General features: G+C 56.0%; 5 protein-coding genes across 5 annotated transcripts; 4 read left to right on the forward strand and 1 right to left on the reverse strand.

The window, feature by feature from the left end:
* Positions 1-435: 435 nt before the first annotated feature.
* On the reverse strand, positions 436-1,005 carry VTJ83DRAFT_4603 (uncharacterized protein; the record flags this gene model as incomplete). The annotated part of the gene is made up of 1 exon (XM_071011111.1): positions 436-1,005. One exon carries the CDS (start codon positions 1,003-1,005, stop codon positions 436-438), a length of 570 nt encoding a protein of 189 aa, XP_070866053.1.
* Positions 1,006-1,841: 836 nt separating this feature from the next.
* Positions 1,842-2,308, forward strand: VTJ83DRAFT_4604 (uncharacterized protein; the record flags this gene model as incomplete). Its single annotated transcript, XM_071011112.1, has 2 exons — positions 1,842-2,074; positions 2,137-2,308. The coding sequence occupies 2 exons, from the start codon at positions 1,842-1,844 to the stop codon at positions 2,306-2,308; spliced, it is 405 nt and encodes a 134-aa protein (XP_070866054.1).
* A 2,902-nt stretch (positions 2,309-5,210) lies between these two features.
* Positions 5,211-6,335, forward strand: VTJ83DRAFT_4605 (uncharacterized protein; the record flags this gene model as incomplete). Its single annotated transcript, XM_071011113.1, has 4 exons — positions 5,211-5,251; positions 5,357-5,409; positions 5,472-5,640; positions 5,693-6,335. The coding sequence occupies 4 exons, from the start codon at positions 5,211-5,213 to the stop codon at positions 6,333-6,335; spliced, it is 906 nt and encodes a 301-aa protein (XP_070866055.1).
* A 941-nt stretch (positions 6,336-7,276) lies between these two features.
* VTJ83DRAFT_4606 (uncharacterized protein) lies at positions 7,277-8,324 on the forward strand (the record flags this gene model as incomplete). Its single annotated transcript, XM_071011114.1, has 2 exons — positions 7,277-7,406; positions 7,459-8,324. 2 exons carry the CDS (start codon positions 7,277-7,279, stop codon positions 8,322-8,324), a joined length of 996 nt encoding a protein of 331 aa, XP_070866056.1.
* A 3,236-nt stretch (positions 8,325-11,560) lies between these two features.
* VTJ83DRAFT_4607 (uncharacterized protein) lies at positions 11,561-13,204 on the forward strand (the record flags this gene model as incomplete). Its single annotated transcript, XM_071011115.1, has 2 exons — positions 11,561-13,108; positions 13,172-13,204. 2 exons carry the CDS (start codon positions 11,561-11,563, stop codon positions 13,202-13,204), a joined length of 1,581 nt encoding a protein of 526 aa, XP_070866057.1.
* Positions 13,205-13,407: the final 203 nt, after the last annotated feature.

Raw genomic sequence — 13,407 nt, forward strand, 5'->3', positions numbered from 1 at the left:
TCGTTTCATGGTCTGCCCATGGGCAGGCTTCCCACATCCTCCATGACCATTTTATCCTTCGCCATTCCAGACCCACGTTGTTTTTCCCCCTTTCTTGTTCCCATGTCCGTTTCCGTACTCTCCTGACCAGTCCCGAGACCATACCCAGCGCGCGTCGGTAAGGGGTTCATCGTCCGATGCCTACGCAGAGAAAAGCGAAAAGGAAAACAATCTGCGAAAGAAGAAAGAACAGAAAAGCAAAAACAATACATCAGTCAAAAAAGAAGAAAAAAAAAAAGCTTCGCTGCCCGCGGAATACACCATGTTGGCGTTTTCCCACCAGGCTGTCACCGCCCCTGGCTCGTTCCCTTGTGCAGAGCCACCACTCACCCCATACTGGCTGTCTCCCGCAGGATCGGACACGCCACCATTCTTCTCATCGCCGACTCTAGCAGGCTAAGCCTCCGAGAACCCGGCGATCCCAACGTCACCCTTGACCTCGCCGTTCGCCTCCCCTTCCTTCCGACCCATCGACGACACGGCGGCAAACAGCCTCTGCTGCGCAAGCAGCTCGTGCTTGTACTCTTGCCTGTCCCAGCTCTGACGCCGGTCGGTGCGCGGCTGCCAGGCGCCCGTGTGGTCCATGGCAGCGCGGGCGGCGGGGGTGGGGGTTGACGTGTCCGAGATGCCGCTTGCGGAGGCGCAGGAAGGGGTGTCGGAGATGTATCCCGAGGTCGAGGTTGGGTGGGGGGGTTGGAGATGCATGTCAGGTTGCGGTTGTTGCTGTTGGGATTGGTGTTGTTCTGGTTTGTTTTCTTGCTCGTGTGGTTGGCGGTGGTGGTGGTGATGATGGTGATGGTGGTGGTGGCGATGCGGGTGGGAGAACTTGGGAGACAGGAGCGATGCCGTCAGTTCGGGGTCGATCTCGGGAATGACGGCGGTAAGGTTGACACTGGCCCTTTCCGGCCGGCCGTGCTGATGTTCAGACCCGGCCGGTCGGTTGGTTGATGTTTGTGGGGCGGACATTGTATTGTGATATTGCTGAGGTTGGTTGTTGAAAGCGTGTAAGTGATGCAACTGATTGTAGCCTTGAGGCTGGCTGGAGGCTCTGCTTTGTGGCGAGTCTGCAAGATATATCTCTTTTCGCAAGAACCAGAGATTGGCGAGACGTCGTCAGATGGTATGACAGGGAATGGATTGTCTCCTTATGGACGCTCCATGACGTTCGTGATGTCGGCACAGCCTACGTCCTTGTTGGGTGATGTCAATCCCACGGCGGGGATCATGCTGTCAGCAGAGTGGGGAACCCAAGGGAACCCGTTCCCGGTCAGGGTTCGGGGTTCAAGTTCAAGCGGGCCTTGGACTCACTGATCGGTCGTCCCGTCGTTCCCGGTGCGTGGTACCTGGGGGAAGGTTCCGGGCGAATCCACGCTTCGCATCCGTTTTGGGCCGATCTGGACTGCTTCCGTCACGCCGTTTCCCTCGTGCCACCATTCTGTTCCCCTCTGTGTCCTGTTCCGTCCCCACCCGGACCTGACGCATCAGAATTCAACCCCGTTCCCAACCTCTCCGATGACCTGGGTGCTGAGGGGCTCCTCGGACTCAGCGGCAGTCATGGCCTGAAACTCCTCGTACTCGGGCTCGCAGGCTTCGGCGACGGTCGCCCCGAGGAGGATAGCGATGTTGGTTTGGGGATTTTTAACTGGTTTAGCGCCGCTGCTGGGTCGTTGATCTTCTCGCCGAACGACTCGCGGATCGTCCGCCTGTGGTTCGACAACACCGACCGAGGCGAACACCAAAGCGGTTGTAGAGATGGGCTGCGCAGCCAGGAGCGCTGGCCAAGCCACGGTTTGCTGGGCTCCATGAGCAGATCGCCTGGAAGTTCAGCCGGGTTTGGCGTGCTCCCGATTGTGGAAGTGCCCGCCTCGAGCTCTGACGCCGCCGGGCTGGTGATCGCCGACATGGGCGTCCCTATGGTTGGCTTGCATGTGTTGTGGGAATGGGAGTTGGAGCGAGGGTGCGTATGCTTCGAGACGTGCCGCGATGGGCGAACTGCCGCATGCTTTGGCGTGCGCTGTGATGGGCCCCGTGAAGTGTATGCCGTCTGTCGCGCCCCCCGCTCAAGCGCGTTCCCGTCACTGTCTGACTGTGATCCAGATTTCTTCAGGCTTGCAAGCCTCTTCTTGTGTCGCCGAACGATGAGGAACGCTGCCGTCCAGATTATGATACCCGCGGCGATTGTCACCAACACAATAACGATAATGCCTGTCGTCCGTCTCAGCGACCCAATTCCGCCGGTTCCGCTCGATCCTGCAGCGTTCGTCGGTGACAATTCAGTCGCGGGCCGTCTCGTTTCATGGATAAGATTGAAGGTGTTGTCTGTCACCCTGATGGCTGTGGATGTTACTGTCACCGTCGTCCGTCCCGGTATTGTGTCTGTGGGGACAGGTCCCTCTGTTCTCGTGGTCACCATGTCGGCTTCGGCCGCTGCACCAGCAACCGTACCGGCAAGACCAAGGCTTGGACGTATCGGATGCGTCACGAGTGCAGTCAGGTCTGCTTTAACTCATCGAATATGGCTGGCTGGTCTGGTATGGAGATGACTTGGGAAAACAGTTGACGAGGAGTGGTGAACCCCGATCTAGCGACGTTGGTTCTCCAGGCAGGCAGATCGTAGGATACCGGGCCTGTCGTTAGAAACGGATGATGCTCGGAGGGGAGCCTGGGGGTGGTGAGGAGCCAGAGCGTGGGACAGGGAGGTGTAAACCCGATGCGAGCATATCTAGTGGCCCTGTGCCGCCGTAATAATTCCGTTGGGGTGGACCTGTGATCCGGGCTCGCGGCGTAGAACGCAACGATGATGCTCAGCCCGCGGGGGTCGCCATCGGATGGGAGCAAGCCGATCCGAGACCCTTCCACCAGGATACCACCGTAAGGCCAACGTTGAAGTTTACCATGGCACACAATACAAAGTTCCATGGGAATCCTGAAAAGACTCAGCTTTCCGGCTTCCACCTCAGGCTACAGCATTGTTACTCCTCAGGAAAGGCAAAACATCCCACCCTTGACTCCTCCTACAAATGATGGACGGTACACCTACACAAGTATTACATGACGTACACAGGCCACAATTCAACCGGGAATTGGAGCACAAAACCCGCCACGGGCCGCTGGAACTCCCGAAGCCGGTATCCTGAACCACTGTTCTGGTTTGTTGGTGCCTGCACAAGCGAGAAACTCGGATGAAGGAAGCTGGCTGCGGCACAGCGGCGTTATCCCCCGAACCAGGACTCACTCAGCCCGCGTAGCTGTTCTCGGTCATCACACCGGGAACCCCCCCGCCCCCCCCCCCACTTTATTTCAGAACGAAAAGAGTAAGAGGACGGAGTTGTGTGCCGCAAAACTCACTCATGTTGCCAAGATCGATGTAAGAAGACGTTAAGGCTGAAGATCAGCATGGAGCGGTTGGTCCAGTCGCACAGCAGAACGCCACCAAACATGGGTGTGAAACGTACAGAATCTGAGCTGAGCTAAGGGTCGCACATACAATTGCTAACCTCGAGAACGCACCGCCTCAACGCTTCATCTGCAGGGATTGGGGGACAACGGACTGGACGTCCGCTTTTTTGCCTTTTATGTTTTCACGTGGCTAACTTGCACCATTTTGACATTCAGGCTTCTAAAGTTGGGAATGTGATCAACCGATCACCTTCCAACACGTCAGCACTTCTTTCAGACTCCCCAACTTTGTTGATGAGGCTCCAAAACAACTACAATGTTGTCGACACACCAATTTGACCCATTTACCATGACTAGGAGAGTGGTCACAAGAACCAGGCGATCTGAAACTAACAGAATTTTGATCCATATGCGCCGCTTCGAATGTGCAGGATAATGCTAATGTTGGGCACACAAAATGCTGAAAACATACGGGTTACGTCCGAGATAAAAAGCCATCGGCTTCAGACCCAGGTAACTTTCAACAGCAGCGACCAACTCCGGCAAACGACGAACCAACTACAGCCCCCCGGTACCTGGGAACCACCACTCCAATCTATCCATCCGTCCATGACTTGCAAGGACTGCGGCAAGGATAGGCCAAGAACCTCGCCGGGCCGCAAGGCTTCCTCCTTGGAGCGGGAGCTGCTTGGGGACGCGGGGCTGTGCTGTGTTGGCCCTGGGTACCCGCCGAGAGAGGCACGGAGGAACCAGAGTTGCCAGCTTAGGTAGGTACCTATGTAGGCAACATGAAGGGCAAGGCAACTTACTCAGCCATCTGGGATCCTTTTGCGTACGCTTTCGGTGAGCTGACGTCAAGATCGTTCTCGTCTACCAGCCTGGAACGTGTTGTTCAAGCGCATGGGGTGTTGTGTCTACTGTTTCGGCACCTTATACCTGATGCGACATCGCAATGCGAAGCCCAAAATATCCTTGAGCTTTGAATTAGGAGCACTCCCTGGTTTTTTCTGAGCTCTTATATATTTTTGGAGTGGTCTTTTTGTTATCGTCACGAGCCCAGGTGAGATGCTTGATGCCAAGACTGACCCGCGGGGCGATGGAGCCTCGGCGTGGACCTTGAACAATGAAACCTGTAATATCTACCTAGGTGATGGTGAAGAGGGGAATAAAAGAGAGGATCTAGAGAGCCAACACAGCAAAGCCGGAAAGCATGTAATATCCAATGGCCTTGTACTGGGCTGCATGTTCAGTTTCTTCACCACCTGACATTACTGCGTAGTTGCCTTTCAGACTTAAAGCCGAAGGGGCCTGGGAAGGATTCCGTAGCTAATCAACCCCTGCCTACACCCGTATCCTGCTCTGTAAGGCTCAGCATATCCCAGTCAGACGCTTAGTTAATTCATTGCCTCAATAAGCCATGCCTAGCTCAGAGCGGTTTCTTGAGATCAACACCAAAGTATCATCGTTGATACCTGAGCTCTCCCTCTATGTAAGCATTGAACGGGCCGCCCATCTTCCAGGCGCAACCCTAACCCCGCCTGATAAGATCTCTCGGCGTCTTCTGGAGCGGGGACCAGGATCAATCATGACGCATGCGCATGTGGAACGCCACAGCCCAGGGGGAATCTCCGAAAACCTCGGCGGACCTGAACATCTCCCATCTTCCATGTCGTCAAGATAATCGACGATTTCACCACACCACGTGTTGCATCCTGACATTCTTGATACGCCCTGCTGCAGTGAGGATATTTGCATCCTGAAGCTAGGTAGTCATGGGACCCAAGCCTGGCCAGAAGACGGTGCTTATCACCGGGTACGTTCCCCGTGGAGGAAATTTCACATGACTGGGCTTGGTTGGGCTCCGCGACGCATCTGTGAGAGATGACGTTTGCAGTCGACACTAACTAAGGCTCTGCAGTTGTACACCGGGTGGGATCGGGCACGCCTTGTGCCTCGAGTTCCACAACAAAGGTATTGTTGTCACCGTCCTGGCCATCACCCAGGCCGTTTTCCCCTGCTTACAGACTCCCCAGGGGTTCATGTGATTGCGACAGCCCGGAATCCGGCCGTGCTCGCCGAGATGGCCGAGATGGGAATGAGCACCCTGCAGCTTGATGTCACCGACGAAACCAGCATCAAGACATGCCATGATGAGGTGGCCAAGATCACCGGCGGCAAGCTCGACATTCTGGTCAACAATGCGTATGTCCCTTCTGTCACAGACTGTCGGAACAACAGCTTACCCTTCCCCCAGAGGCCGCACCCACACCCACCCCGCCACGGACCTCTCCATCCCCGATGTCCGCGAGACCTTTGAGACCAACGTATTTGGCGTCATGGCCATGTGTGCGGCCTTTTCGGATCTTTTGATCTCCGCCAAGGGCCTCATCATCAACATCGCCTCCCTCGCCGCCATCACGCCCTACGTCTTTGGCTCCGCCTATTGCGCGACCAAGGGCGCTGTCACGTCCTACTCGCGCACGCTGCGCCTCGAGCTCAAGCCCTTTGGCGTGAGGGTCATGGTGGTGATGGCGGGAACCATTCGATCGAACATTGCGAGCAAGACCCACCGCACCCTGCCGCCGGGCAGTATCTACGAGCGGGTGAGGGACGTGTTTGAGAGACGGCTGACGTTCAGTCAGAACAATGCCACCGTGAATACGGATAAGTTCGCGAGGAAGCTGGTGGCAAAGGCGCTGGCGCCAGAGTGGCCGCTGCTGTTGAGGAGCTGGTTTGGGAGACCAGATTGGTTCTGGGGCGGCGGAAATGCTACGCGCGTCTGGATTGCGACGTGGTTTGGAGAGTGGATTTTGGATTTCGCGCTGTATCGCATGATTGGGATGAAGAAGCTGGAGAAGGTGTTGAGGGAGGAGGAGAGGCAAAAGAAGCTCAAATGACGAGGAGGCATTGCTCTTGCCGATGGAGGGTAGCTGGAAAAATCTCCCTTGGGTCATAAATTGCTTCAACTCGCTACAGCTGTTGCTACAATGAAGGTGAAGGAAAGGGACTAGTTGTGGTGACAGATTGACCAAGCTTGGCCACCAGCAGCATCATGCCAACACCAAGGGTGCCAGACGGACTCGTTCGAGCCCAACCAAGGAGCTGGAGGTCACCCAGATACATTCCTCAGCATCACTGGACGGCCACTAGGATGACGTCTTCGAGTCGGGGTCCGAGCATATTCGCCTGGTGCGCAGACACTTCATGGGTCACGCCTCACTCAACCGTTCTGAATCGTCAGATGCTACAATAGCATTGTTCTACAACCGAGTTAGTTGCTGCACTCCCCAGGCAGAACTGCATTAGCCAAAGAAAACGAAAATGAGCTTCAGCAGGTGCAGTTATCATCAAAGACTTCAGCCCCGTCTTGAAACATGTTTTTTTGGAAACCTAATATCATCATGGTGCTCAAGAGAAATGGCTGCAAAGAAGGGACATCCATGGACTTACAGTGCAACACGGAGCAGGGTAGGCAGCTGGTGGCAAACTCAGGAAAGTGTCGCGCTACAATGTCAACATCCAGCTCATCCCACGTGGAAAGAAATGGAGTTGAGGAAAAGCAAAAACCCAAACAGAACATGGTGGAAGGTTTTGTAGTCTCTTTCGGACCCACTAACGTTGCACCGGAGATGGCTTATGTCATCCACCTGATAAGGTGGGCGATAAGGCTACGCAGCCGCGCGACAAGCTCACCTGGTGAACCATCAACCAACTCTTCTGTGTCTTCTGCTGCCTCATCAGCGGTTAGAGGGCTTTGAATCTGTCATCTTCCGTAACCAGCGTTCTTAATTCTAATCCGACAGTTTTGTCTGCATCATCAACCACTTTCTTTTTCGGCATGGCGGTTGTTAATCCGTTACGGTTGCTTCTGGTCGGCTCGCTTCTTGGAACCGCTATCGCGAAGCCTGTCCAGACGGCCCTTAGCGATGACGACGACGACACCCCACTGCCGCTGGTGATCTGGCATGGTGCGTGCGACTTTTTCCCTCTGGTTTGGACCACCACTAACTCGCAGCCCAGGCCTAGGCGATAGTTACCAGAGCGAGGGAATGCGCCGTGTAGCCGAACTCGCCGAAGAAGTGAATCCCGGAACGCTCGTCTACTCGATCCGAATCGACGACAGCGAGTCGCGGGACCGCTACTCGTCTTTTGTCGGCAATGTAACGGAACAGGTCGCCAAAGTCTGCGCCGATATCGCGGCTCACCCGATCCTCTCCACCGCGCCAGCCATCGATGCCCTCGGCTTCTCTCAAGGCGGCCAGTTCCTGCGCGCCTACGTCGAGCGTTGCAACAACCCGCCCGTGCGCAGCCTCGTCACCTTCGGCTCGCAGCACAACGGTATCACGACCTTCCGCGACTGCGAGCCCACGGACTGGCTCTGCCGCGCGGCCATGGCCTGGCTTAAGAATGACGCCTGGAGCAACACGGTGCAGGGCAAGGTCGTGCCGGCCCAGTATTACCGCAACCCAGCCGAGTACGAGCAGTACCTGGAGCACTCCAACTTTCTTGCCGACATCAACAACGAGCGCGATGTCAAGAACGAGCAATACAAAAAGAACATCGCCAACCTCGAGTACTTCGTCATGTACATGTTTGAAGACGATACCACCGCCATCCCCAAGGAGTCGGCCTGGTTCGAGGAGATGAATGGGACAGAGAGCACCCCCCTGCGCGCTCGGAAGCTGTACACCGAGGACTGGCTGGGTCTCCGTGCCCTCGACCGCAAGGGTGGGCTCAAGTTTCTGGTTGCGCCAGGAGAACACATGCAGCTCTCGGACGACCTGCTGCGGGACACCTTTGCCCAGTTCTACGGGCCATTGAACCTGTACAGAGGAAGGTCGGAGCCGAGGCCGGCGTTATACCCGGAGGATGCTGGCGATCTTTGATGAGGAGGGGTTTCTTTCTTTTTCTTTGAAGTATGGGCTGGATCGGGCTGGCGTTTGGCGTTCCTGGAGGCATGTAATGCCCAGGTGACTACTAGCCGTGGAACATGTCAGAGGGCCCCGGAAGAGGCAGCATTTGTGGGCTAGATGGATTATTTGTTCCACTTCTTGGTGATAGCAGGAAGAGCGATAGGGAGGGCAATTGTGGACAACCCGGTTATTTCTCAGTTCAACAGGTATAAGACCTTCACCCATGGATCAAGTCGGGCAACTTACTCTTACACGATGTTACTCAGAGATCGATCTAAGGTATCTAGGCACCATTGAACTAGCCCTCCATAATGCGACACTCCGTTGTCGTGTCGGCAACGCATTCAGGTCAATCTGGGGGTTGGCTTGGGCCAGCCGGAGCAATGTCCAAAGAGTCATCGGTCTCAGAATAGCTATAAACACTTAACTTTCTCCACAAGAAAGACCTCCTGCTTAATAATCATGGGGTCCGACCAGAACCATTGTGTGCCGCCTCTTCCTAAGACCTGATCCTTCCAACCATATTTTCGAGCAACCGTTAGCCCCCGGCCAGGTCTTGACCATCTTCCATCTCCCCCGGCGTATCCGATCAAGCAATATGGCTTACTCTCAAGTTTTGAGCATGTTTCGCATTCGCTGATCCCCATCCTTCGGAAGATGCTCCTCTGGTTTTGCAATGTTTGCATTGCCGAGCTTGATCTCCCTTGTCCTTGCCTTCCTCTCCATTCATCTACCTCAGATCGGGGGTCTTCAATGTCCCGTTGCTCTTCGGCGATGCCCAATGTGTGGAGGCAGGAGTTCAAAGAGTATACAGTTTAGGTAGTTGTCAAGCGGGACTAGGTATGATCCATCCCAGCAGACCAAGTTGTGTTTTCATGTCCTGCTCCCATGATATGACCTCTGCTCTCCGGTCAGAATCGGAAGGATTCTGCTTGCCACCTGTGCTTAGTTCCCACCAGCAAACCGACACCTTGTTTGTGTGGCAGGGCGCTCCCTCCGCCCCAGTAACATCGAAAACAAGGATGAGACAGAACAGTCAACGCAGGGCTAAACCGGCGGCACAGCACTCCTTACAGATCTGCAGTGGGGCCTAGGGCCAATTGATCCATGATACGGGTCGAGGCGGAGTGACCATGGCTTGCCTTCTGGCCTGAAGCAACGATTACGGGTCAGGGCACTGGTTGAGGCTGGTTACCGGGACATGACTTCCCCGCGGCCTCACGATTTGCGACGCCCGTTACTTGGGTATTCGCTTGATATCCAACCAGTAGCCATGTGGAGGCGACAAATGTGTCGGTCATAGGGCCAAATCCATGGCCTCGTTCCTGCCTTCCGAGAGGGTAAGTCCGGCAGGCTGCTAGGTTCACGTAAATGATCCTTTGAACATCAACGAGTCTCGGTGTCAGACGGCTCTATAAGAGCAGAGAAGCCACAGACGGCGTTGCTCCCATTCTGAATACCTTCTTAAAGTCACTTCATACTCTTTGTCAAAGCTTGCTCTATTCACGTTCCAACGTTCCTACCAGATATCTACCCTTTGTTGGTATCTTTTCAACTCTCAAGCGCCATAGTCATCGCTTCTTAAACGGACGCGGCAATTACCAGCCCTGTTCAGAACACACTACAACTTGTGCCAAAAACGCAGAATTTACTCAGCATCAAAATGTGCACCTCGATCGTATACGTTTGCCCATGCAGCCTGAAACACAGGACTGGGAACGGAAAGTTTGTCGAGTGTAACAAGTTCAAAGAGCGACGCAACTGCGGCTACCTCGACACTAAGAAGGAATACGATCCTACTTGGCAGTGCGAAACATACAAGCAGAAACAGAGGGAACGGGAGGAGCGCAACCGTAAGATCAAGGAGAAGTTTTGTTTCATGAGCTTGAGGGACTCGGGGGGTGCTGGGGGAAGTTCCTCCAACCATGAGCACAGGCGTTGAGAGCCAGGAACATCAACAATATCTGACTAGATGGTTTGCTAGCATAGCGATACCATAGCACGCAGGCCGCGCTTAGAGAAAAGCATGTTGGACCGGTTCGCAGTTTTGGGTTCATTGTAAGCTGCCCTGTGACGTCATGAAGAGAAAACAAAGAGAGGATAAGGAGAAGGCATGTAAAGTCACAATGGAGGTGAGAAGGCCAATTTGCTCACGTACATAAGTAGGGAACTTTTCTCGGTCCTGGTCCCATAGACGACGACTCCCTGGAGGATATGTATCGTATGTGTTGCCAGGGATGTTGTAATTGCTGCTGGGATCAGCCGCTGTGGATCTATTATTGGTTGTTAAAGATGACGTTGTCTGGAAGAATGAAGACGCCTCGCCAAGGCTTGATCAGTTGAGACACCGAGGTGCCTGTCCAAAGTTTGGTTAGGTAGTGGCATGGGAATTTCGTGTCACTAGAGTTTTTTGGTCCCGTAGATCTTGTCGCGACCGAGGCGATGAAGCGGGTGGTTCGTCTCCCTGAACATTGTTGGACTGGACAGTTGGGGAGAGGCCTGCTGTTGTAACACATCGAGATGCGTCAACGACAACGACCCAATGGGGCTTGATTCGGATTTTGAAGACAGCGCATTGCATCTGGGCATGTTTCCTTGGACCCATTCATGAAACCAGGGTTCGGGTCGTCGTCAATGTTGGCATGTGAGCAAGGTCATGGGGGTTAGCTGCCCTGGGTTAGGGGTGACGGATACGCCAGTTGGCGGCGGTTGACCGCCACGGGCCGGTATTTTACAGCGGCGCCCAGCCCCCTTTGGGACGCGCCCTTGGGTGGGCCAGACACGCCAAACGCGCCCAGAAACCGCGTCTGCAACGGGTTCCGTGCGAGTCCCGCAGACACGACCACGACTCTTAAAAGCTATCAAAATCCCCACCAACCTGGCTTTTCGTCTCGCTTCTACCGGCCACCTCACCCGACCACCCATTCAACCATTCCACCGGCCGACTCGACAATTTTTTGTGATTCCGACTGCAGCTTTCGATTTCGATACTTCGGCCTCTCGGGACCTTGGATTTGCACGGCCGCGACTTACACGTAAAAACGCCGCAGCAGCGTGTCCGAGCTGGCCGCCAAGGAGCCACAGACGACGCGTTTTATCGCGACTCGAACTCTGCGATTTCCATCCCACGCCGTCTAAGGCATTGCCGGCATCTGGGAGATCTGTTGGATCTGGAATTGTCATGACCACGGCGTGACAGGTCGAGAGAAATGGATTCTTCTCCGTCGACCGGCACCAAGACCGCCGAGCCCACGCTGCCCACCGTGGCCGGCGTTAAGCGTCCTGCCCCCTCCCTCCTCCCTGCCTTTGAGCCCCTATCTTCATCTCCAGGCCTGCCGCGGCCAACGAAGCGGCATGCAAGCTCCAATGCCTTCCTCAAGTATCCGACGCCCGTGCCGACCTCGAGCACCGGCATCCTCTCGTCCAGCCCGCCGCGTGTCGGGTCGCGTCCCACAATCCAGCGGACCCTCTCGACGGCCTCGGAGCGAACCCCGCTCTCGAGCGTCCCGTCGGTCCAGCTAAATGAGAACGGCGAGGTGCTCCTCATGGGTCGATCCAGCAGCTCCTCTCACTACCAGCTCTCGGCGAACCGCCTCATCAGCCGCGTTCACGTCAAGGCCCGCTACATCGCCGCCAGCAACCCGCTGGAGCCCAACAAGATCGAGATCGTCTGCACTGGCTGGAACGGCCTCAAGCTTCACTGCCAAGGCCAGACCTGGGAGCTGGCCAAGGGCGACTCGTTCACGTCTGAGACGGAGGGCGCCGAGCTCATGCTCGATGTCCAGGACGCACGTGTTTTGGTGCTCTGGCCGCGGAAGGATAAGGACCACGATGCGCTGGGTCACCTGAGCGACTCCACCTGGGATGAATCGCCGCGGAGGGGCACGAGGGCCGGCTCTGAGCTGCCCGGCAGCCCGCTGAGGAGGACGACCCGCTTTGCCAGCCCCGAGTCTCCCACGCCTGCCAACATGACGACCTCGAACGCGAGCATTGACAGCTTGATTGCCCGTGGTGCTCACGAGGAGGATGAGGATGACGCCCCGGTCGAGATCTACGAGGATGCCAGCGGCGATGAGAAGCTGCCGCACGTTGCCAAGTCCCGCGCCGCGGACACCAGTTTCGCGACCCAGGCGGGCGATAGCTTCTCCAGCGACCTCAGCGACCCGCTGTCGGACGATGACGACGACAACGAGAACGAGAACGACCCGATGCTCCATTCTTTTGCCTTTGGCGGCAGCTTCTCATCGGCGGCAGTGACCACCAAGAAGGTGCGCCCGCGGAGCTCGCTGGCCGAGGCCCTCGAGTCCTCCCCGCTGGGCATCACCAACCCCAACTCCTCCAGCGCCAGCACCAACGACGGCAACAACCAGTCGGCAACCACCACTCCGACGACCCCAGCCCCGCCCTCGGATCCCGCAACCATCGCCGGCATGACCCAGGAAGCCGCCGCCACGCTCCGCAACCACATGATCAACCAGCTGGCATTCTCGCGGCTGTCGTCGACGCCGCTGTCAACCATCATGAACAACCTGCCTGCAGACGAGAGGCGCACCGTCAGCAAGGAGCAGCTTCGTGTCATTATCGAGTCGACCCCCTGCGTGGGAATTATTCGGCGGCAGGGCAAGGACGCGGCGGGCAAGCCGCTCGAGAGCGAGTACTACTACACGCCAGAGCTGGATGATGATGAGCAGCGGCGCATTGCGGTGACAGATGGGCTGAGGAAGCCGAGTTTGAGGGCTTGCCGGAAGCAGCATAAGGTGGGTTTCTTTTCGTCGATCGGGAAGACGTGTAGCCCAAGTTGCTGACGATGCGGTGAATAGCAATACTACTGGAAGCGTCCTAAGACTCCTTAGAGGGGCGAGATGGTGTTATCACGGCGCCCTAAGCCATGGCTTCGCTTGCACCCTGATATCAGGCGTGTCTTGGGTACCATGTCAAGGATGGCCCGTCCTTTAGGGTTGGTCTTTTGAGTGGGTTTCTGCCAGGTGGTGTTGCCTCTTTCTCCCTGCTGTTCACAGGGTGGTCCTTTTCATCTGCCCTCTGTCTCTTTCCGCTG

This window comes from Remersonia thermophila, chromosome 4, assembly GCF_042764415.1.
Source record: "Remersonia thermophila strain ATCC 22073 chromosome 4, whole genome shotgun sequence".
Classification (NCBI taxonomy): domain Eukaryota; kingdom Fungi; phylum Ascomycota; class Sordariomycetes; order Sordariales; family Chaetomiaceae; genus Remersonia; species Remersonia thermophila.